Source organism: Hypanus sabinus, chromosome 31, assembly GCF_030144855.1.
Source record: "Hypanus sabinus isolate sHypSab1 chromosome 31, sHypSab1.hap1, whole genome shotgun sequence".
Taxonomy (NCBI): domain Eukaryota; kingdom Metazoa; phylum Chordata; class Chondrichthyes; order Myliobatiformes; family Dasyatidae; genus Hypanus; species Hypanus sabinus.
Genome location: NC_082736.1, coordinates 33,366,159 through 33,388,131, shown reverse-complemented (window position 1 = coordinate 33,388,131; position 21,973 = coordinate 33,366,159). Strand labels below are relative to the sequence as shown.

Below are 21,973 nucleotides of genomic sequence, written 5' to 3'. Positions count from 1 at the left end.
GTAAACTGTGATTAGGCCTGAGTTAAATAGGTGGAGTGCTGAGCTGGGCCTGTCCCGTGCTGCACTTCTAAATTAAAAAAATGAAGTCTGGATTGTGGGAGGAAACCCACACGATCACAAGAAAAGAAATTCAAACGTCAAACTGAGCCCAAGTAGGCAGCTCTGCAAGCATTTTGCTGACCACTGTGCTGCCGTCCGACCCAGTTACTCGCATTTCCACCTGAGAAGGGCAGAGGGTATAGCTCTTACCTCGCCGTTCCCTGGGAGGTAAACCAGCACGCCACGGGCATTCTGCTCCACCACCGGGCGAACCAGGAGAGCGTTACCTGAAACGAGACGGCAAAGGTGACATCTCTGGACCCTGCAGATCGCCAGCGGCGCACACAGGACGCTGGAGGGACTCAGCGGGTCAGGCAGCGGCTACAGAGGGGAATGAGCAGCCGACGTTTCGGGCTGAGGGCTCGTCAGGTTTTGAACAAACAGGCCAAACTCAGGTCGGAGGAGCAATACCTTGGAGTTCGGCTGTGCAGCCTCCAACCTGATGGCACAAGCATCGATTTCTCTGACTTTTGGTAACTCCCTCCTCCCTGCTTCTTTTATTTTTGTTTTTCCCCCATTCTGGTGGGCCCCCTCTCACCCCCTTCTGTTCCCCTCTTAGCCCTCATGACCAGCCCATCACCTCCCTCTGGTTCCTTTTCTCATGCTCCACTCTCCTCTCCTATCAGAGCCCCCCCGAACAGGAGGGGTGACCCCCCCCCCTCATGCCGGTCAGGGTCTGCGCTGGTGATATCTCCTTAGTTTCTCGGCGTGTCCCTCTGCCCATAACGTGGTCTGCTCTTCTCTCCTAGATTCCTCTCCCACCCAGTTTCTCACTTCATCGCCCCTTTCCCCCACCCGCCTCCTCGTTCTGGCTTCTGCCCCCTTCCTGATTCACTGGAAAGGAAGGAGGAAGGGGAGGAGTGTAAACTGGCAGATGGAAGTGCGAAGTGGCCACGGTATTGCGAGATAATAATGATGAGGGTTGTTCCAGCTTTCTGTACCCCCTGCTCACTGGCAGCAGCAAGATGAGATGATGGGGGGTGTTGACCTGCTGAGCTCCTCCAGTGTTTCTCTGCATTACAGCATTCCCTCAGTGTATGGAGTGTCTGAAAGAACTGAGAGTTCAAAGCGACTGGTTTCATTTGAGAAAGCCGGAGAGGATAGTGAGAAGGGGAGGGGAGGTTTGAGGTGACACTTACCAATCATGTACTGCTCGTCGAGGCCAAAGGTTTCAGTGTCTCTCGGGAACTCCACCCACATGGGCCTGAGGAGAAAAAGAAAGCAGGGAGCTGAGTCACTGGCTTCTCCCGGCCGACTTCGATGGAGCCGGCTGTCACATACAGTATCGGAGGCCACATCGTATGTGGCGGAGGGGCGCTCCAGGAAACCATTGAGACATCACCAGCACAGAGCCTGCCTGGCACGGGGACAGCACTGCCGTCACCCCTCCTGTTCAACGGCGCTCTGAGTGCCCACCACCCCAAAACATCACCCCACCCGATCCACTGGACACAGGGGGGCTCTGAGTGCCCACCACCCCAAAACATCACCCCACCCGATCCACTGGACACAGGGGGGCTCTGAGTGCCCACCACCCCAAAACATCACCCCACCCGATCCACTGGACACAGGGGGGCTCTGAGTGCCCATTTCACTCCTAAGCATCACCCCACCCGATCCACTGGACACAGGGGGGCTCTGAGTGCCCACCACCCCAAAACATCACCCCACCCGATCCACTGGACACAGGGGGGCTCTGAGTGCCCACCACCCCAAAACATCACCCCACCCGATCCACTGGACACAGGGGGGGTCTGAGTGCCCATGTCACTCCTAAACATCACCCCACCCGATCCACTGGACACAGGGGGGCTCTGAGTGCCCACCACCCCAAAACATCACCCCACCCGATCCACTGGACACAGGGGGGCTCTGAGTGCCCACCACCCCAAAACATCACCCCACCCGATCCACTGGACACAGGGGGGCTCTGAGTGCCCACCACCCCAAAACATCACCCCACCCGATCCACTGGACACAGGGGGGCTCTGAGTGCCCATTTCACCCCAAAACATCACCCCACCCGATCCACTGGACACAGGGGGGGCTCTGAGTGCCCATTTCACCCCAAAACATCACCCCACCCGATCCACTGGACACAGGGGGGCTCTGAGTGCCCATTTCACTCCTAAACATCACCCCACCCGATCCACTGGACACAGGGGGGCTCTGAGTGCCCATTTCACCCCAAAACATCACCCCACCCGATCCACTGGACACAGGGGGGCTCTGAGTGCCCATTTCACCCCAAAACATCACCCCACCCGATCCACTGGACACAGGGGGGCTCTGAGTGCCCATTTCACTCCTAAACATCACCCCACCCGATCCACTGGACACAGGGGGGCTCTGAGTGCCCATTTCACCCCAAAACATCACCCCACCCGATCCACTGGACACAGGGGGGCTCTGAGTGCCCACCACCCCAAAACATCACCCCACCCGATCCACTGGACACAGGGGGGCTCTGAGTGCCCACCACCCCAAAACATCACCCCACCCGATCCACTGGACACAGGGGGGCTCTGAGTGCCCATTTCACTCCTAAGCATCACCCCACCCGATCCACTGGACACAGGGGGGCTCTGAGTGCCCACCACCCCAAAACATCACCCCACCCGATCCACTGGACACAGGGGGGGCTCTGAGTGCCCATTTCAATCCTAAACATCACCCCACCCGATCCACTGGACACAGGGGGGCTCTGAGTGCCCACCACCCCAAAACATCACCCCACCCGATCCACTGGACACAGGGGGGCTCTGAGTGCCCACCACCCCAAAACATCACCCCACCCGATCCACTGGACACAGGGGGGCTCTGAGTGCCCACCACCCCAAAACATCACCCCACCCGATCCACTGGACACAGGGGGGCTCTGAGTGCCCATTTCAATCCTAAACATCACCCCACCCGATCCACTGGACACAGGGGGGGCTCTGAGTGCCCATTTCAATCCTAAACATCACCCCACCCGATCCACTGGACACAGGGGGGCTCTGAGTGCCCATTTCACTCCTAAACATCACCCCACCCGATCCACTGGACACAGGGGGGCTCTGAGTGCCCATTTCACTCCTAAACATCACCCCACCCGATCCACTGGACACAGGGGGGGCTCTGAGTGCCCATTTCACTCCTAAACATCACCCCACCCGATCCACTGGACACAGGGGGGCTCTGAGTGCCCACCACCCCAAAACATCACCCCACCCGATCCACTGGACACAGGGGGGCTCTGAGTGCCCACCACCCCAAAACATCACCCCACCCGATCCACTGGACACAGGGGGGCTCTGAGTGCCCACCACCCCAAAACATCACCCCACCCGATCCACTGGACACAGGGGGGCTCTGAGTGCCCACCACCCCAAAACATCACCCCACCCGATCCACTGGACACAGGGGGGGCTCTGAGTGCCCACCACCCCAAAACATCACCCCACCCGATCCACTGGACACAGGGGGGGCTCTGAGTTCCCATTTCACTCCTAAACATCACCCCACCCGATCCACTGGACACAGGGGGGGCTCTGAGTTCCCATTTCACTCCTAAACATCACCCCACCCGATCCACTGGACACAGGGGGGGCTCTGAGTGCCCACCACCCCAAAACATCACCCCACCCGATCCACTGGACACAGGGGGGGCTCTGAGTGCCCACCACCCCAAAACATCACCCCACCCGATCCACTGGACACAGGGGGGCTCTGAGTGCCCACCACCCCAAAACATTACCCAACCCGATCTGTTGGCTCACGGACACGTAGCAGAGCTGGGGAAACAAAGGGAGTTTGTTGAAGTATATTTTACGTGGGACAGCCTCGAAGAGTCTGGCACTTCAGTCCATCAAGGCCCTTACCAATCCCTACGCACACCTCCACACTCATCTCACTCTGTTTAACCCACCACCAAGTCCCTCCCTCCAGCTTCTATCCCCTCACCTACACAAACCACCGATGCCCACTCCCGGGGAGGGAGGGAGAGGGAGCACATGGTCTCAGGGAGAACGTGCAAACTCTGCGCACACAGTGCCTCTCTCTCTCTCTCTCACACGCACACAGAATTCTCATGTACGCATACACAATCTCTCTACTTCCCCCACACAGTTCCTCACTCTCTCTCTCTCACACACGTAAACTTACTGTTTACTATGAACAGTAGGGAGAAGGTGCTCAAAAAGCTGAAAGCCCTAAGCATCTGAAGACCTAAGTCACCTGGGCCAGGTGAACTACACCCTAGGGTTCTGAAAGAGGTAGCGTTAAAGATTGTGGAGGAATTAGTGATGATCTTTCAAAAATCATTGGACTCTGGCATGGTGCCAGAGGACTGAAAAATTGCAAATGTCACTCCACTCTTTGAGAAAGGAAGAAGGCAGCAGAAAGGAAATTATAGACCAGTTAGCCTGACCTCAGTGGTTGGAGTCAATTGTTATGAGGTTATGGAGTACTTGGTGACACAGGACAAGATAGGACAAAGTCAGCATGGTTTCCTTAATCTTGTCTGACGAACCTGTTGGAATTCTTTGAGGAGATTACAAGTAGAATAGATAAAGGGGATGCAGTAGATGTTGTATATCTGGACTTTCAGAAGGCCTTTGACAAGGTGCCACGTGATGCTGCTTGCCAAGTTAAGAGCCCATGGTATTACAGGGAAGTTACTAACGTGGTTGGAGAGCATTGGCTGGTTGGCAGGAGGCAGCGAGTGGGAATAAAAGGATCCTTTTCTGGTTGGCTGCCAGTGATTAGTGATGTTCCTCAGGAGCCGGTGTTAGGACCACTTCTTTTTATGCTGATTTAGATGATGGAACAGATGGCTTTGTTGCCAAGTTTGCAGATGATTTGAAGGTTGGTGGAGGGGCAAGTCATGTTGAGGTAGGATGCAGAAGGGCTTAGACAGATTAGGAGAATGGGCAAGAAAGTGGCAAATGAAATACAATATTGGAAAATGGAAACCTGTACCCCCTTGACAGAACTAGCAGAGTGCCGGGGTTTTGGCCCATGATGTTGTGCCGACCTTTGAACCTACCCTAAGATTGATGTAACCCTTCCCTCTCCATTTTTCTATCATACATGTGCCTATCTAAGAATCTCTTAAATTTCCCTGCTTCTACCACCATCTCTGGCATCCCCATTTTACATATGACAGTGGTAGAATAATCACCTGCCTGTTTACACTGAGTTAATGTCAATGATGGACAGGGTAAAACACGGGCGCAGAGTCAGGCCATTTGGCCCATCGAGTCTTCTCGCCATTTCCTTGTGCCTTCTCCCTGTAACTTTTCTTGCCCTGACTAACCAAGAACCTATCAACCTTCGCTCTAAATATACCCAATGACTTGCCCTCCACAGTCTGTGGCAACTCCACCCTCTGGGTAAAGAAATTCCTCCTCATCTTTAAAGAAACATCCTTGTATTCCAAGACTATGCCCTCCTGTCCTAGACTCCCCCACGATAGGGAACATCCTTTCCATGTCCACACTATTGAGCTTTCAATATTTGATAGGTTTCAGTGAGATCCCCCCTCATTCTTCCAAACTCCAGTGGATACAAGCCCAGAGCCACCAAATGCGCCTCGGACATTAACCCTTTCATTCCCAGAATAGTTTCTGTGGACATCCCGTGGTCCCTCTGCAATGCCAGCACATACTTTCTTAGTTGATGGGCCCAAAACTGCTCGCAATACTCCCAGTGTGGCCAGACCAATGCTTTATAAAACTTCAGTATTACATCCTTGCTTTCATGTTCTGGTCCTCTCGAAATGAATGCTAACATTGCAGTTGCCCTCCTCGCCACTGAAACCCCCTGATACGGAGTTAATGCCACCCGTTACACAGTTACAGAAGCGGCTGTACGTGACCGAGGAAACAACGGCCTTCCTACCTCATGACGGGCTCGCCGGTCCTGTAGGTGTGATAGAAAGCGGTGTACCAGTAGGGAAGCAAGGTGTAGCGCTCCCGGATGGCCGCGCGGATCAGCTGCTTGTTGTCATCGCCGAAGAGCCAGGGCTCGCGCCGGGGCGTGTCCAGGTGGGCGTGGGCCCGGAAGAAGGGCTGGTAGGCGGCGGCCTGGTACCAGCGCACCAGGAGATCAGCGCTGGGGTGCCTGAAGAAGCCACCAACGTCCGCTGCGGAGCCGAAGTTGGGAAGTTTAGAGACGACGACCCCAGGGCTCTGTTTAAACGTCAACAATGCCCCCACCCACGTCTCGAAACAAGTGACAGTCCATTTGATCCCTCCCTTCTGTGCTAGCTCTACAAACCCTCTCCCATTTCTAGCCACTGCCAATCCCTTCATTCAGCACTGTGTCAGCGTGCAATAGCTCCTGGGTTCAAACGTTACCACTAGAGCTGTGCAGGCACCCATCTGTGTCTGTGCGCACGTCCGTGTGTGTCCGTGTCCGTGTGTGTCTCTCTATTTGCGAGCAAGAGTGCAAATGTGCGCACGTGTGTTTGTCCTGTGTATACACACATCTCTGTTATACGTCTCTCTACATGTGTCTGTGTGCAGGAGCGTTTATGCACGGATTCAACCAACCGTGGATTGGGAAAACCCGCAAGTTCTCTCTCCAGCCCTCGTTATTTAAGCATGTACAGACTATATTTTCTTGTCATTATTCCCTAAACAATACAGTATAACTATTTACATACATTTACATTGTATTAGGTATTATAAGTAATCTAGAGATGATTTAGAAGTACAGGCAGTCCCCAGGTTATGAACGAGTTCTGTTCCTGAGTCCGTCTTTAAGTCGGATTTGAAGTCGGAAAAGGTACATCCGGTATTATTTAGCGTCAATTTGTCAAACATTTGTCTTAGTATATGGTATACATTTTACCTTTCTATGCATATAAAACACTGAAGAAACGTATGTATTTCAATAATTAAACCACTGTGTTGCTTAGTAATAATTGTAGCTTTCATCGGGGCAGGGCCTTTCACATGCTCCATTAAAATTGTTCTGATCGTTGACCGACTGTAGCCTAACACTTTTCCAATGACCAGTGGCGTTTCACCTCTTTCCAATCGCTTTATTTTATTACTTCCACCTTATTTTCAGTCGTGATCGTGGTTATTTTTGTGAACAGAAACACTGCAGATTCAGAGCTGCGCCACCAGGTCGTAAAGTCCACAGCATTGAGACAGGTTAAATAAGGTCCAGGGTTCTGCTGGGTCCTAAAGTCCACTGCACTGATACAGGTTAAATAAGGTCCAGGGTTCCGCTGGGTCCTAAAGTCCACGGCACTGAGCCAGGTAAAATAAGGTCCAGGGTTCTGCTGGGTCCTAAAGACCACCGCACTGGTCAGGCTAAATAAGGGACCCGAGCATCGCGTTTTTTGGTATCTGCGGGGGTTCCCGGAACCAATCCCCCGCGGATAAGGAGGGCCGGCTGTACATGTATAAGACCTTGCATGTGCAAGTGTATGTCTCTCTCTCTACATGTGCAAGAGGGCCTATGTATGCCTGGAGAGGGATCAAAGGAGGTTCACGTAAAAGATTCCCGGATTGAAAACTTGTCACACAAGGAGCGTTTGATGGCTCTGGGCCTGCACTCACTGAAATTCGGACCTCATTGAAATGAATTTTGAATATTGAAAGGTCTCGATAGAGTGGATGTGGAGAGGATGTTTCCTATAGTGGGGGAGTCTAGGACCAGAGGACACAGATAGAGTGGATGTGGAGAGGATGTTTCCTATAGTGGGGGAGTCTAGGACCAGAGGACACAGATAGAGTGGATATGGAGAGGATGTTTCCTATAGTCGGGGAGTCTAGGACCAGAGGACACAGATAAAGTGGATGTGGAGAGGATGTTTCCTATAGTGGGGGAGTCTAGGACCAGAGGACACAAATAGAGTGGATGTGGTGGGGGAGTCTAGGACCAGAGGACACAGATAGAGTGTATGTGGAGAGGATGTTTCCCATGGTGGGGGAGTCTAGGACCAGAGGGCACAGATAGAATGGATGTGGAGAGGATATTTCCCATGGTGGGGGAGTCTAGGACCAGAGGACGCAGACTCAGAATAGAAGGGCATCCTTTTAGAACACTCCGCCAAATGGTTTGAGATGTGCCTACTTTAAAATCATAAACAAGGTGGATGAACTTGGAGCGTGGATCAATACATGGAACAGTGATGATGTAGCCATTACAGAGACTTGGATGTCTCAGGGACAAGAATGGCTTCTGAGTGTGCTGATCTTTAGATGTTTCTTTTAGAAAAACAGAGGGCTACAGGTAACCCTAGGTAATTTCTAAGGCAAGGACATGTTCAGCACAGCTTTGTGGGCTGAAGGGCCTGTATTGTATTGTAGGTTTTCTAGGTTTCTGGAACAGAGATGAGGAGGATCTTCTTTAGCCAGAGAGTGGTGAATTTGTGGAATTCATTACCACTGGCCAAGTCTTTATGTATATCTAAGGCTGATAGATTGTTGATTGCTCAGGGCATGAAGGGATACGGGGAGAAGGCAGGAGATTGGGGGCTGTGAGGAAAATGGATCCTGATGAAATGGCGGGGTAGATTCAATGGGCCAATATATTATGGTCTTACGGTATGTTTCTCTGTGTGTACATGCATCGGTCTTTCTACGTGCACGCAAGCGGGTTTACCTGTGCGTGGAGTTTCTACGCTCCTCCTGTGATCGTGTGCTCGCATTCCCTCCCACATCCTGACAGTGTGTGTGACCAGTGGGTTAACTGGTCGCTCTGAACTCTCCCCGAAGAGTGTGGGTGAGGGGTAGAATCCAGGGAGAGTTGGCGGGAGTGTGGGGCGAAGTTTTTTTAAATGGGTCGAGCAGGGGATTTGTGCAGAGTAAATACGATGGGCCGAAGGGCCTGTGTCCCTTCACCACTTCCCTTACAATCCAACATTCCCGTATCTAGTTTCACTGTCTACCTCACCCACTCCCCGTGGGAGAACAAGAACCATGCTGCATAAAATACTAATTATTCACAGCTCAGGGATAGCGCACGGCACCCCCCACCCCGTTCCAACCCCTGTGAACTGACCTCCGCAGAAGGAGATGCCCACCAGTGCCAGAGACAGACACATGGGCACCGACACCTTCAGGTGGTCCCACTCGGCCGAGTTGTCGCCCGTCCACACGGCGCCTGCAGGAGGAAAGGGAGAAATGAGAGCAGCGGCAGAAGCCGCGGCGGGGCAGAGCAAACCCTGCAGTATACCCGCTGCCCAGACCCACTCACACCCTCTGGAGACGCGTGCAGTTCCAGACAACGGAATACAGAAACGAGGAGGTAATGCTGAGGCCTCGGTCAGTCCACGCTTGGGAGCTGTGAGCAGTTTTGAGCCCCGTATCCAAGAAAGGATGTGCTGGCATCGGAGACGGACCACAGGAGGCTCTCAAGCATGATCCTAGAAATGGAAGTCAAGTGTTTGATGGTCTGGGTCTGTACTCGCTGGAGTTTAGAAGAATGGGGGGGAGGGGGCAGTGTCTCAGTGAAACAGATTGAATATTGCAAGAGAGTGGACGTTGAGAGGATGTGTCTTATAGTGGGAGGGTCTACAACAAGAGGGCACACCCTCAGAGTACAAGGACGCCCCTTCAGAAGAGACACGAGGGGGAATTTCGCCAGAGGGCAGTGAATGTCTGGAATTCATTGCCACAGACGGTGGTGGTGGCCAAGTCATTGGGAGCTTTATAGGTTCTCGACCAGTAATGGCATCAAAGGTTACGGAGAGAAGGCAAGAGGATAGGGTTGAGAGAGGAAAATAAATCAGCCATGATGTAATGGAGGGACAGACTCGATAGGCAGAATTGCCTAACCCTGATAGGTTTTATCGTCTTTTAGTTACACCCATCCCACTCCCATCAGCAGCATCCACACCAGGACAACCAGACTCAAAATCAGTTCCTTTCCTTTCAGTGAGGCTGATCAACCCCTCCACCCACAAGCCCACTTCTCCGCACCCCCAACCACCACTACTTTACCGTTTCCTGTCAGAGTCACCTTACGTACAGACACTCCTGTGCTTAGCGTTACTTCAGGAACGTATGCACTCTATAAAAGCTTTCTTATTTACTTATATTCGTTGTTTTTTGTTATTTGTTCTCTTTATCCTGTTGTGTTTCTTTTGACGCATCCAATCCAGAGTAACAATTATTATCTTCTCCTGTACACTTGAGTCATCTCTGCTCCACCTACCAAAAGCGGGACTTCCCTATGGCCACGATCCCCGTTCCCATTCCAATGTGTCAGTCCTCTCGTGCCACCCTCAGGGTGGAGGAGCAACACCTTATCTCCCATCTGATGGGCTTCCAACCTGACGATATGAATATTGATTTCTCCTTCCGGTCAACAAATTCCCTCCCCACTTTCCCACCCTGACCTTTTACCTCTCCTCACTTATCCATTACTTCCCCCTGGGCCCCCCTTTTCCCTTTCTGCTACAGTCCACTCTCCTCTCCAATCGGATTCCTTCTTCTCCAGTTCTTTACCCTTTCCCACCCACCTGGCTTTAACCTATAACTTTCCAGCTAGCCCCCTTCCCCTCCCTCAACCCTTTCATTCGGGCCTCTTCCCCTTCATATCCAATCCCGAAACGTCAACTGTATATTCATTTCCAGCGATGCTAACTGGCTGGCTGAGATCCTCCAGCATTACAGAAGGCAATCCTGATCTCTCAGCAGACTCCCCCGTCGACTTCTCTTTCAGCGTGCACGACGGCACGTTAGAGAGAAATCTGCTTTGGAAACGCTGTGAAGCTCGCGGCTGACGCGGAGATTGGTGGCGTTGTGGGGAGTGCAGGAAGTTGTCAGAAGTTACAACGGGTCATTGACAGGATGCAGAGCTGGGCTGAGCAGTGGCAGATACAGGTCAATCGAGAAAAGTGTCATTTTGGAAGGTCAAATTTGAAGTTAGAGTACAGTTAATGGCAGGATCCTAAGCAGTGTAGGGGATCTAGGGGTCCACGTCCATAGAACCCACAGTTGCTGCACAAGTTGATGGGTTGGTTAAGGCCTATGGTGTGTTGGCCTTCATTTGTCAGGGGATTGAGTCCAAGGGCCCCGAGGTAATGTTGCAGCTCTATAAAACTCTGTGGTTAGACCACACTTGGAGTATCGTGTTCAGTTCCAGTCGCCTCATTACAGGAAGGGATGTGGAAGCTTTAGAGGGGCGCAGAGGAGATTCACCAGGGTGCTGCCTGGATTGGAGAGGGTGCAGAGGAGATTCACCAGGGTGCTGCCTGGATTAGAGAGGGTGCAGAGGAGATTCACCAGGGTGCTGCCTGGATTAGAGAGGGTGCAGAGGAGATTCACCAGGACGCAACCTGGATTAGAGAGGGTGCAGAGGAGATTCACCAGGATACTGCCTGGATTAGAGAGGGTGCAGAGGAGATTCACCAGGATGCTGCCAGGATTGGAGAGGGTGCAGAGGAGATTTACCAGGATGCTGCCTGGATTAGAGAGGATGCAGAGGAGATTCACCAGGATGCTGCCTGGATTAGAGAGGGTGCAGAGGAGATTCACCAGGATGCTGCCTGGATTAGAGAGGGTGCAGAGGAGATTCACCAGGATGCTGCCTGGATTAGAGAGGGTGCAGAGGAGATTCACCAGGGTGCTGCCTGGATTAGAGAGGGTGCAGAGGAGATTTACCAGGGTGCTGCCTGGGTTAGAGAGGGTGCAGAGGAGATTCACCAGGATGCTGCCTGGATTAGAGAGGGTGCAGAGGAGATTCACCAGGACATTGCCTGGATTAGAGAGGGTGCAGAGGAGATTTACCAGGATGCTGCCTGGATTAGAGAGGGTGCAGAGGAGATTCACCAGGATGCTGCCTGGATTAGAGAGCAAGAAAGGTTGAGCGAGCTGGGGCTTTTCTCATTGAAGGAGGACGAGAGGTCTGTTGATCGAGATGTATAAGAGGCACAGATCGAGAGGACAGCCAGAGACCTTTTCCCACGGTGAAAACAGCTAATATGAGGGGTAAAAATTAAGATGATTGGAGTAAAGTATGGGGGGGGGGGGAATGAGGGGATCCCTGAGGTAAGTGTTTTTTTATACACACACACACAGGCAGGCAGGTGTGGATCGCAGTACCAGAGTGGTGATAGAGGCAGATATGTTAGGGACATTTAAGAGACTCCACAGATGAAGGAAAAATGGAGGTGCTCTGTTTCCCCTAACTCCGTTGCACGTGACACCTGGGCAGTTCGCGATGTGTGCGGTCAGTGAGGGAGCCCTTACCGTAACGCTGGGACCCGGCGAAGAAGCCTCTGGTGAGGACGAACGGCCTCTCCGTGCCGCCGGAGCGCAGGATCTGACCCTCGGCAGTGGCCATTTGCTGCACAACGAGAAGAGGGGAATGAGCAATCAGTTCCCGACAGGCATAGTATCCCGAAGGTGATAAAACAGTGAGCAGGCCTTCCCGATGCGTCCAGACTTTCACTCAACCAATCCGACAGGCCATCTCAAAGACAAAGTTCGCATTATCAAAGTACGCACATGTCACCTTAAGATACATTTTCTTGCAGGCATTTACAGGAAAATGACAAAATGAAAAACTGTACATAAACAAGGACTGACCAACAGCTAATATAATGCAGGTAGGTGGAACCGAGGCCACGGTAACATCAGACATGATGTTCTGCACGATGGAGCAGGCTCAATGGGACAGATGGCCAACTCCTTGTTCTGACGTTGACTTAAACAGCTCACACGCGGTTGGTTTGAGAAGCCTAGAACCCCAAACCCAGGGGAAACCCATGCCATCAAGATGTGCGAAGGATGTCCTTGAAAGGCTTGAAAGAGTGTACGTGGAGAGTATGATCCTATAGTGGGGGAGTCTAGGACCAGAGGACACGGATAGAGTGTGCGTGGAGAGTATGTTCCTATAGTGGGGGAGTCCAGGACCAGAGGACACAGATAGAGTGGATGTAGAGAGAATGTTTCCTATAGTGGGGGAGTCTAGGACCAGAGGACACAGATAGAGTGGATGTGGAGAGGATGTTTCCTATAGTGGGGGAGTCTAGGACCAGAGGACACAGATAGAGTGGATGTGGAGAGGATGTTTCCTATAGTGGGGTGAGTCTAGGACTAGAGGGCACAGATAGAATGGATGTGGAGAGGATGTTCCTATAGTGGGGGAGTCTAGGACCAGAGGACACAGATAGAGTGGATGTGGAGAGGATGTTTCCTATAGTGGGGAGTCTAGGACTAGAGGGCGCAGTGTCAGAATACAAGACATCCCTTAAGAACAGAGACGAGGAGGGAATTCTTCAGCCAGAGGGTGGTGAATTCATTGCTGACGGCTGTGGAGGCCGAGTCACTGGGTATAATTAAAGTGGAGTTTGACAGACTCTTTAGGTTGATTGGTAAGGATGTCAAAGGTGACGGGGGGGGGAGGGCAGAAGAATGGGCATGACGGACAGATGGAGTAGACTCGATGGGCCGATTGGTCTAAATCTGCTCCTACGTCTGATGATTTTATGGACATCCAGGATGCTTTCCTTAAATTTCCTCGTTCTGACAGTCTGTCCCTCACCCAGTATCCTCTGCCAGCCGAAGGAGAAGGGCTGCAGGTGTGGAGGAACATTGCTCCGGCACATTCCTGAGCTGGGCACACACCGGCCCGGCTGGCAAGTCTTCTCGCTACCACAGCACAGTAGTGAAGTGGTTAGTATAACGTTTACAGCATCAGCAATCAGGGTTCAATTCCCACCGCTGCCTGCGAGGGGTTTGCACATTCTCCCCGCGATCACACAGGTTTCCTCCCACAGTCCAAAATCATACAGGTCAGGGTCTGAGAGCTGTGGACATGCTATGTCGGTGCCACCTATGGGCTGTGTTGGTCATTGACACAAATGTCGCATTTCACTGTACGTCCTGACGTACCTGACAAATAAAGCTCTTCTTTATTATCGGGAAGGAGGTACAGGAGCCTCAAGTCCCACACCACCAGGTTCAAAAAACAGTCATTACCCCTCAATCATCGGTTTCCTGAACCGGTGCGGATAATGTCACTCACCTCAACTCTGGACTGATTCTCTAAACCATGGACTCACTTTCGGGGACTCTGCGAGTTACGTTTTAGTTTATTATTTGCACGTTTTTTCTTCTTTTGCGCATCGGTTGTTTGCCAGTCTTGTACAATTTTTCAAAAGTTTTATTGTATTTTTTGTAAACGCCGATAAGAAAACAAATTTCTGGTAGCAGAATATTGTAACGTATGTACTTTGATAACGAGTTTACTTTGAAGTTCTATTTATTTGTTTATGGAGGTACAGCAATCTCCTGATTTAACCCCAGCCTGATCACGGGACAATTTTAAATGACCAAGTAACCTACCAACCAGTATGTCTTTGGACTGTGGGAGGAAACCGGAGTACCCGGAGGAAACCTGTGCAGTCACAGTGAGAACATACAAACTCCTCACAGGCGCAGCGGTGGGAATTGAACCTGGGTCGCCTGTCCTGTAAAGCGTTGTGCTAACCACTACGCTACCGTGCTGCCCTGTGGGGATCTCCCCATCCCCACACACAATGGTGATTCCAGGCAGCGGCTGACCCCTTTGTCCTAACCACGAGGTGCAAGCATCCTCTCCTGGTACGGCCCGTGACCACGAGAAACCGCAGAGAGTTGTGTATACAGCTCAGCACATCGCAGAAACCAGCCTCCGCTCCACGGACTCTGTCTACACTTCTCATCACCAGGGTCCACCCCAGTGTCATCAGACTCTTACAAGCTGAAGATGAATTCTCGATCTTCCAATCTACCCTACTGCGTTTGCCCGCACTGCACTCCGTCTGTAAATGCAATGCTCTATCCCGTGGAGAGGAATGAACAGTTAATGCTTTGGGTCGAGACCCTTCATCACAACTGCAAAAGGAGTGGGGAGGAAACCAGAATAAGGTGGTGCAGGGATACAGCACCTGTAGAATCTCCTGTGTTCATACTGTATTCCCCCCCCCCGCCCCCACCTTCAATACCCTGCCTTCTGCCCCCCTTCGCTTCCAGTCCTGATGAAGGGTCTCAGCTCGAAACATCATCTGTTTATTCCCCTCCACAGATGCTGCCTGGCCTGCTGAGTTCCTCTGGCATTTTAGCATTAGTAAAGCACTGGAACAGGCCATTCAGCCCATAACATTGTGCTGAACCAGCTAAAGGCAAATCAAAAACACCCACTCATCCCTCCTAACTACACAATGTCCTCCTCACATCCACGTGCCTATCCAAATGTCTCTAAAAAGCCTCTATTTGCTCTGCCACCTCAGCAGGCACTAGATTCATGTCTTTCTCAAGATTTCGAGCAACTGCAAAATCGCTTGGGTTTACACAACACTCCTCCTGACTTTCTTTACACTAACTGAATGTACGGAGTGATCTGGACGGCATGCGAAACTAAAGCTTGCCACCTGCTGGAAACAGCAAACCAATGCTGAACTACCCAATGAGAGATGCGTCATAAACACTCGTGAGGATTAATTAAAAAGCCGGTTAGATAAATCAAAACGGCAGCGTAAAAGCTCCACGAGGTACAGGTACCCGGACTGCCCGTGGCCGAGACTCACCACGTAGAAGGCGTAGAGGTTGTGGATGTCCCTGTGCTCCCAGCCGCCCATGTGGACGTTGTCCTTGTGCATGGTGACCTCTGGCCCATTGAACACCGAGGGCTCGTTCATGTCATTCCACGTGTACAGGTTGTCCATGGATCCCTTGGGGGAGAGGAGGGGGAGGAAAACCAGAAGGGCGTTAAAGACCCAGAGAAACCATTTTAGCACAAGAGATTCTGCAGATCACAAACAAGAGAAACTCTGCAGACGCTGGAAATAAGGGGGTTTCTTCTTTGTGGTTTTTTTCTTACTGCGTGTGTTAATCAAAATGGCTTCTTGGTTTTGTTAAAAGTAGGAATGCTCCTTTGTTATGATAAGTGCTTTCTCTCGCAGTTTTGTTCGGGTTAAAATTACTGATAACGAGAATTGTATTCATTTGTTAACCAATTGGGATTAATGTTATTCTCTCTTCTGGGTCTGTAAACTATTGTTGGTGGGTTTTTGGGGAGTCGGCGCGAGGGGGTGAGGGCGAGAGGATGCGATGCTGTAAACTGGCGACGGAACAGACCCCAAGCGGGGGTCCAAGGCCAGGGCTTTCGGTGAGGAGAGGAGACAAAAACAGGGGGCGCTTGGTTGATCACTTCGGGTGGTCCTGAGCTACGAGTTGAGGTCTGAGGGGATCGAATGGTGGCCAGAAGACTTCAGTAATTGAGCTCCAAAGGCTGTGCATGAAGTGGTTTGGACTTTGATAAGTTTTGGTGCCTTTTCTTTATTTTCTTTTCCTTTATATATACTGTATCGTTATTAATCACTTAGTTCTAGTAATCTCTAGTTCTAGTAAGTTTACTCATTTAATCGCATATGGTGTACTGTTTGTTCTTTGGCGAGGCGGGGACATCACACAGCATCCACACAAGCTGATTACCCAGTTTGGTGGGGCCGAAGGCTGCTCCCTTCGGAAGCGAGTTGAGTGAGCCTTAAGCATGCCGGGGGGCTACAAAAGTAATGCACACAAAATGCTGGAGGAACTCAGCAGACCAGGCAGCATCTATGGAAAAGATTGAACAGTTGACGTTTAAGGCAGAGACCCTTCATTAGGACTGGGGTAAGAAAGAGAAATCGGAGTAAGAAAGTGGGGGGACGAGAGGAAGGAGTACAAGGTGATAGATGGAACCGGGAGAGGTGGAGTGGTGAAGTAAAGAGCTGGGAAGTCGATTGCTGAAAGAGATACAGGGCTGGAGAAGGGGGAATCTGATAGGAGAGGACATAATACCGTGGAAGAAAGGGAAGGGGGAGGAACACCAGGTGAGGTAAAGGGCAGGTAAGGAGATAAAGATGAGGGAGGGAAACAGGAATGGGGGAATAGTGAAGGGGGCAATTACCCAAAATTTGAGAAATCAATGTTCATGCCATCAGGTTGGAGGCTACGCAGATGGAACACAAGGTTTTCATCAGGACTGGAAAGGTGGTGGGGGAGGGGGAGTACAAGATGGCAGGTGATGAGTAAGTCAAGGTGAGGGAGAAGGTGGCTGGGATCTGCCCCTTTTCCTCCCCATTCCTGATGAAGATAGATGCTACCTGACTTACGGAGTTCCTCCAGCGTTCTGTGTGTGTTTCTAAAGATGAGCTTTATTTGTCAAAGTGTACATGGAAACTTATCTTGTGAAATGCGTCGTTTGCAGTAGCAACCGACACAGTGCGTTGTGGGCAGCCCACAGGTGTCTCTACGCTTCCGGCACCAACATGCCCACAACTCACTAACCCTACATCTTTGGATCGTGGGAGAAACTGGAGCTTTAATCCAGAGCTCTCCAATCCCAGCAGCTTTCCAGTACCGACCGGTAAATCTCCTCTGAGAAGTGACGTTAGTGCTCTACAGGTTCATTCAGCGTTTCCCAGTCTGGCTCTTTTAGTGGAGTTCCTGAGCTAATCTCTACCTGATTCTACCCCTCCGAACCCACCCAGCTGCACACGCTTGTACGCCGGGCCAAATCCCAGGGCCAACTCCACTGAGGGGGCACTGCACATTGCAAATGCAGCTAAACAGATGATGATATCCAAAGGCTCCCTCCACCATCAGAAGGGCGATGTTATTGGGTGGGAGGGTGGAGGGGCCCCTCTCTCATCCTCAGGTTGCTGTCTTCAAAACTGATGCCAGCGGAAGTAGTGGACGTGGGTTCAATTTCAGAATTTAAGAGAAAATTTGGTAAGTATATGAACAGGAGAGCTATGGTGCAGGTGCGGGTCAATGGGACTAGGCAGAATGGATCAGGTGGGAAATGGTAGGGCATTGAGGAATGCAGCAGAACACAGTGATCTAGGAATAATGGTGCCTAGTTCCCTGAAGGCAGAATCTCATGTGGATGGGATGGTGAAGAAAACTTTTGGTATGCTGGCCTTTATAAATCAGAGCATTGAGTATAGGAGTTGGGATGTAATGTTAAAACTGTGCAAGGCATTGGTGAGGCCAAATTTGGAGTATTGTGTACAGTTCCAGTCACCGAATTATAGGAAAGATGTCAACAAAATAGAGAGAGTACAGAGGAGATTTACTAGAATGTTACCTGGGTTTCAGCACCTAAGTTACAGGGAAAGTAAATATTGCCATTTAAAGTAAAATTGGATAGGTATATGGACAGGAAAGGAATAGAGGGTTGTGGGCTGAGTGCAGGTCGGTGGGACTAGGTGAGAGTAAGCATTCAGCAGGGACTAGAAGGGCCGAGATGGCCTGTTTCCATGCTGTAATTGTTATATGGGCCGAAGGGTGTGTTTCAATGATCTGTAACTCCATAACACATGTTACATTGATGTTGTATCAGACCTAATTTGTAGTACCATGTGCAGTTCTGGTCACCTGCCTAAAGGAAAGGTGCAAGCTATGTTGAAAGAGCACAGAGAAAATTTACAAGGATGTTGCAGGGTCTGAAGGACCTGAGTTATAAGGAAAGATTCAATAGGTTAGGACTTTATTCCCTAGAACATAAAAAGATTGAGAGGAGATTTGATAAAGATGCACAAAATTATGAGGGGTATAGACAGATTCAATGCAAGCAGGCTTTCCCCACTGAGGGTGGGAGGGACAATGAGAGATCACCAGTTCAGCCTGAAAGATGAAAAGCTTAAGGGAAACACAAGGGGAAACTTTTTCACTCAGGTGGTTGTGAAAGTGTGGAACGAGCAGCCAGCACAAGAGGTGCATGTGAGCTCTATTTCAACGTTTAAGTGAAGTTTGGATAGGTACATGGATGGTAGGAGTATGAAGGGCTATGGTCCCGTTGTGGGTTGATGGGAGTAGGGTTAAGTGGTGTGGTATGGACTAGATGGGCCGAATGGCCTGTTTCTGTGCTGTACTTTTCTATGACTGTAAAACAATGCAGCTGGTGACTTGTACATTACCGTTCTTAGGAGCACACTAGTAGCCACAGTCCTCCAGCAGTGGCGGGATCTCCCTGTGGCCACACACTTCAATTCCACAGACCACTCCCACTCCGACATGTCTGTTCATGGCCTCCTCTACCATCAAGATGAGGCCACACGCAGGTCGATGGAGCAATACCTTATCTCCCGCCTAGGTACTCCTACCTGCCGGCACGAACATTCAACTCACAGACCTCTGTTGATACCCCTGCCCCCCCCCCCCCTTACCCCATCCCTATCTATAACTTTAGTCTGGTTCTCTTTCTCTCTCTTTCCCCCCTCACTATAATCTCCCCCCAGCCCTACCTTTCTTTCTCTTTTATTTCCCATAATTCTCCACCTTCCCCCTAGCCCATTTCCCTCCAGCCTATCACTTCCCAGCTCTCTACTTCATCCCTCTCCCAACTTCTTATCCCCCCTCCTCCACCATCCCATGTTACTTCAATCCTGATGAAGGGTTTTGGCCCAAAACGTCGTCACTACCTCCTCCCATAGATGATGTCTGGTCTGCTGAGTTCTGCCAGCATTTTGTGTTTTTATTTATTTCCAGCATCTGCAGATTCACTCGTGTTGTCTACTCTGCTTTCTAATTGTTTCATCAGTACAGGCACTGATACAAATCCCCACACCAGCAGAATGTATATATTTTTATTTTATTTAGTAAAATAGCACAGTAACAGGATATTCCGGCCTAACCAGTCCACACTGCCCAATTACACCCACTCGACCAATTAACCTACTAATCCTCACCATCTATGGGATGTGGGAGGAAACCAAAGCACCCGGAGGAAACCCACACGGTCACAGGGAGGACGAACAAACTCCTTACAGACAGCGGTGGGGATTGAACCCTGATCTTGCTGCCTATAGTGGCATTCTGAAACAAAGGTGACCAATTATGTACCTAAAAATCCTTCCCAACTGTTAGATTAATCTCGTAATAAATGAGAATATCACGGCACAGTGCAGGCCTTTCGGCCCACAATGTTGTGCCGACCCTTTAATCCACTGCACGATCACTCTAACCCTTCTCTCCTACAAAGCCCTTCATTTTATCTGGTAAATCTTCTCTGCACCCTCCATAAAGCAGCCCGTCCTTCCAGTAATGAGGAATGCATTGGAAATCGGGTCAGGTCAGTTTTTCATAAGGTTGTCATCACCGGGGGTGGTATGGGGACAAGCTCTCACTCCCTATAACAGCCTCTGACAACCAAATCCAACTCTCGGCCTTCACTTGTGGCTTTGTTACTAGGCCCGACGGAACTGTTTCTGCTGACGAGGGGTAAAGGCGGACCACTGGCGCCTCAAGACCAGTTGCTTTGGGCAGGTGGGGCTCATCTCTGATTTGAAAACTCTGATTTCAAACCCCCGCTGCCTTGCAGCTATACCCACCCACAGGAAAGGCTTCGGGAGTAAACCCCGAGGAAGAAATCCGGAGCTGGGATCCCTAAGGCAGTTTGATGTTGATTACAACTTCATCCTGGCAACCTCTGTGACGACTCTGGTGCCAAACTGTATCGCCACTTGCCCTTCCCTTGGACTACGTCAGTGACGCGAAGAGGGGAACCCACTGCACGGGCAACAGTAAATCTTCCCGTCCAGGCTTGCACCCTGGAGAGGACACAGGTGGAAACGCATGATCCCCTGGGAGCGACGGCTGCCTTACCTGTCAGGTGGCAGAGATATAAGCTACACAGGACAACAAAAAATTTTGCTTTCAGGTGTATCTTATCTACTTTGGGCTGTTGATCATGAATATCACCATGAGATTTCCCTGTCATGCACCATTTTTTTAAAAATCGCCTCATTTTGTTATTTCAATTCATAATTCAAGCCAGATTAACTGATGTCAAGATTAAGGAAGGCATTTTTTGTTGGTCCACAAATCAAACAGGTCATAAATGACAGGCAATTCGCAGAACTTCTAGTGGGACCGGAGAAAATTGCACGGAAGGCTTTCAGGGATGTTGTTGAAATTTTCTGGGCAATTACAGAGCACTAAACCACGTGGAGCTGGTTGACAACATGCTTCAAGCACACAAAACCATGCAGTGCAACATGTCGCTAAAGTTTTCATTTTCTGCATTCCCATTAAGCTTCCTCCCTGGCACTGTCAGTGATGAGCACGGTGAAAGGATTCACCAGGACAATGCAGTCACGGAGAAATGGCAACTGGAATCCATCAGTGCTGGCTGATTATTGTTGGGACTCTGAAGCGAGGAGCCTCAGACACCAAGTCCAGACTAAATCCCCAAAACTGAGACCCTGGTTCGATCCCAGACCCTCTGCGTACTCCCTGTGACCACATGGGTCCCAGAGTCGGTTGCTGGACCAGGTAATCCACCACCCACCCCCTCCACTAACCCCACCTACTCTTCCCCCTCACTCAGGAAAGCAGCTAATGTAATCAAAGTCCCCTCCCACCCTGGATATTCTCACTTTAACCTATCCCATCGGGCAGAAGATACAGAAAGCAGGAAAACGTGTAACATTAGGATCAAAGGCAGCTTGTTAAAAGACTCCATTACACTTTACTCTTTACAGTGCACTGAGTAAATGATCTGATCTGTATGAACAATCTGCAAGACAAGCTTTTCCCTGTATCTCAGTACACACGACAATATTAAACCAATTCCGGTAATATACCCAGTTCCCAGGATTCAGGGTGACCACCCAATGTTTATCCCCCGACACCGCGCACGCACGTTCCTCACGCCAAGGAGCTTGAACTGACCTCGTACTGATTGTAAGCGAACATACTGGCCCACCAAGATCGCAGCTCGGGGTTGGTGAAGTCAGGGTACCCTGCGGAGCCTAGGACAAGCAGAGAAGTGATGAGTAGGCGGGCGGGCGGGACTGGTCCATGAGCACTCGGAGCTTCAGACCGCCGGCAGGAAGCGGGGGAAAGGTCAGAACCCGTTCCAAAACCCACGCTATGAGATTTAACAACCGAAG

At 50.7% G+C, this 21,973-nt stretch overlaps 1 protein-coding gene across 4 annotated transcripts in view; it reads right to left on the bottom strand.

Moving 5' to 3' along the window:
• Positions 1–21,973, bottom strand: part of ganabb (glucosidase II alpha subunit b) — a 95,775-nt gene that overhangs the window by 25,979 nt on the left and 47,823 nt on the right. For all 4 annotated transcript variants that reach the window (XM_059955376.1, XM_059955377.1, XM_059955379.1 and 1 more), the window contains 7 exons: positions 21,753–21,832; positions 15,620–15,763; positions 12,297–12,393; positions 9,103–9,204; positions 5,983–6,226; positions 1,239–1,303; positions 250–326 (listed from right to left, as the gene is read on the bottom strand). In XM_059955376.1, the coding sequence (XP_059811359.1) occupies positions 250–326; positions 1,239–1,303; positions 5,983–6,226; positions 9,103–9,204; positions 12,297–12,393; positions 15,620–15,763; positions 21,753–21,832 (809 nt within the window). The remainder of the gene's footprint in view (positions 1–249; positions 327–1,238; positions 1,304–5,982; positions 6,227–9,102; positions 9,205–12,296; positions 12,394–15,619; positions 15,764–21,752; positions 21,833–21,973) is intronic.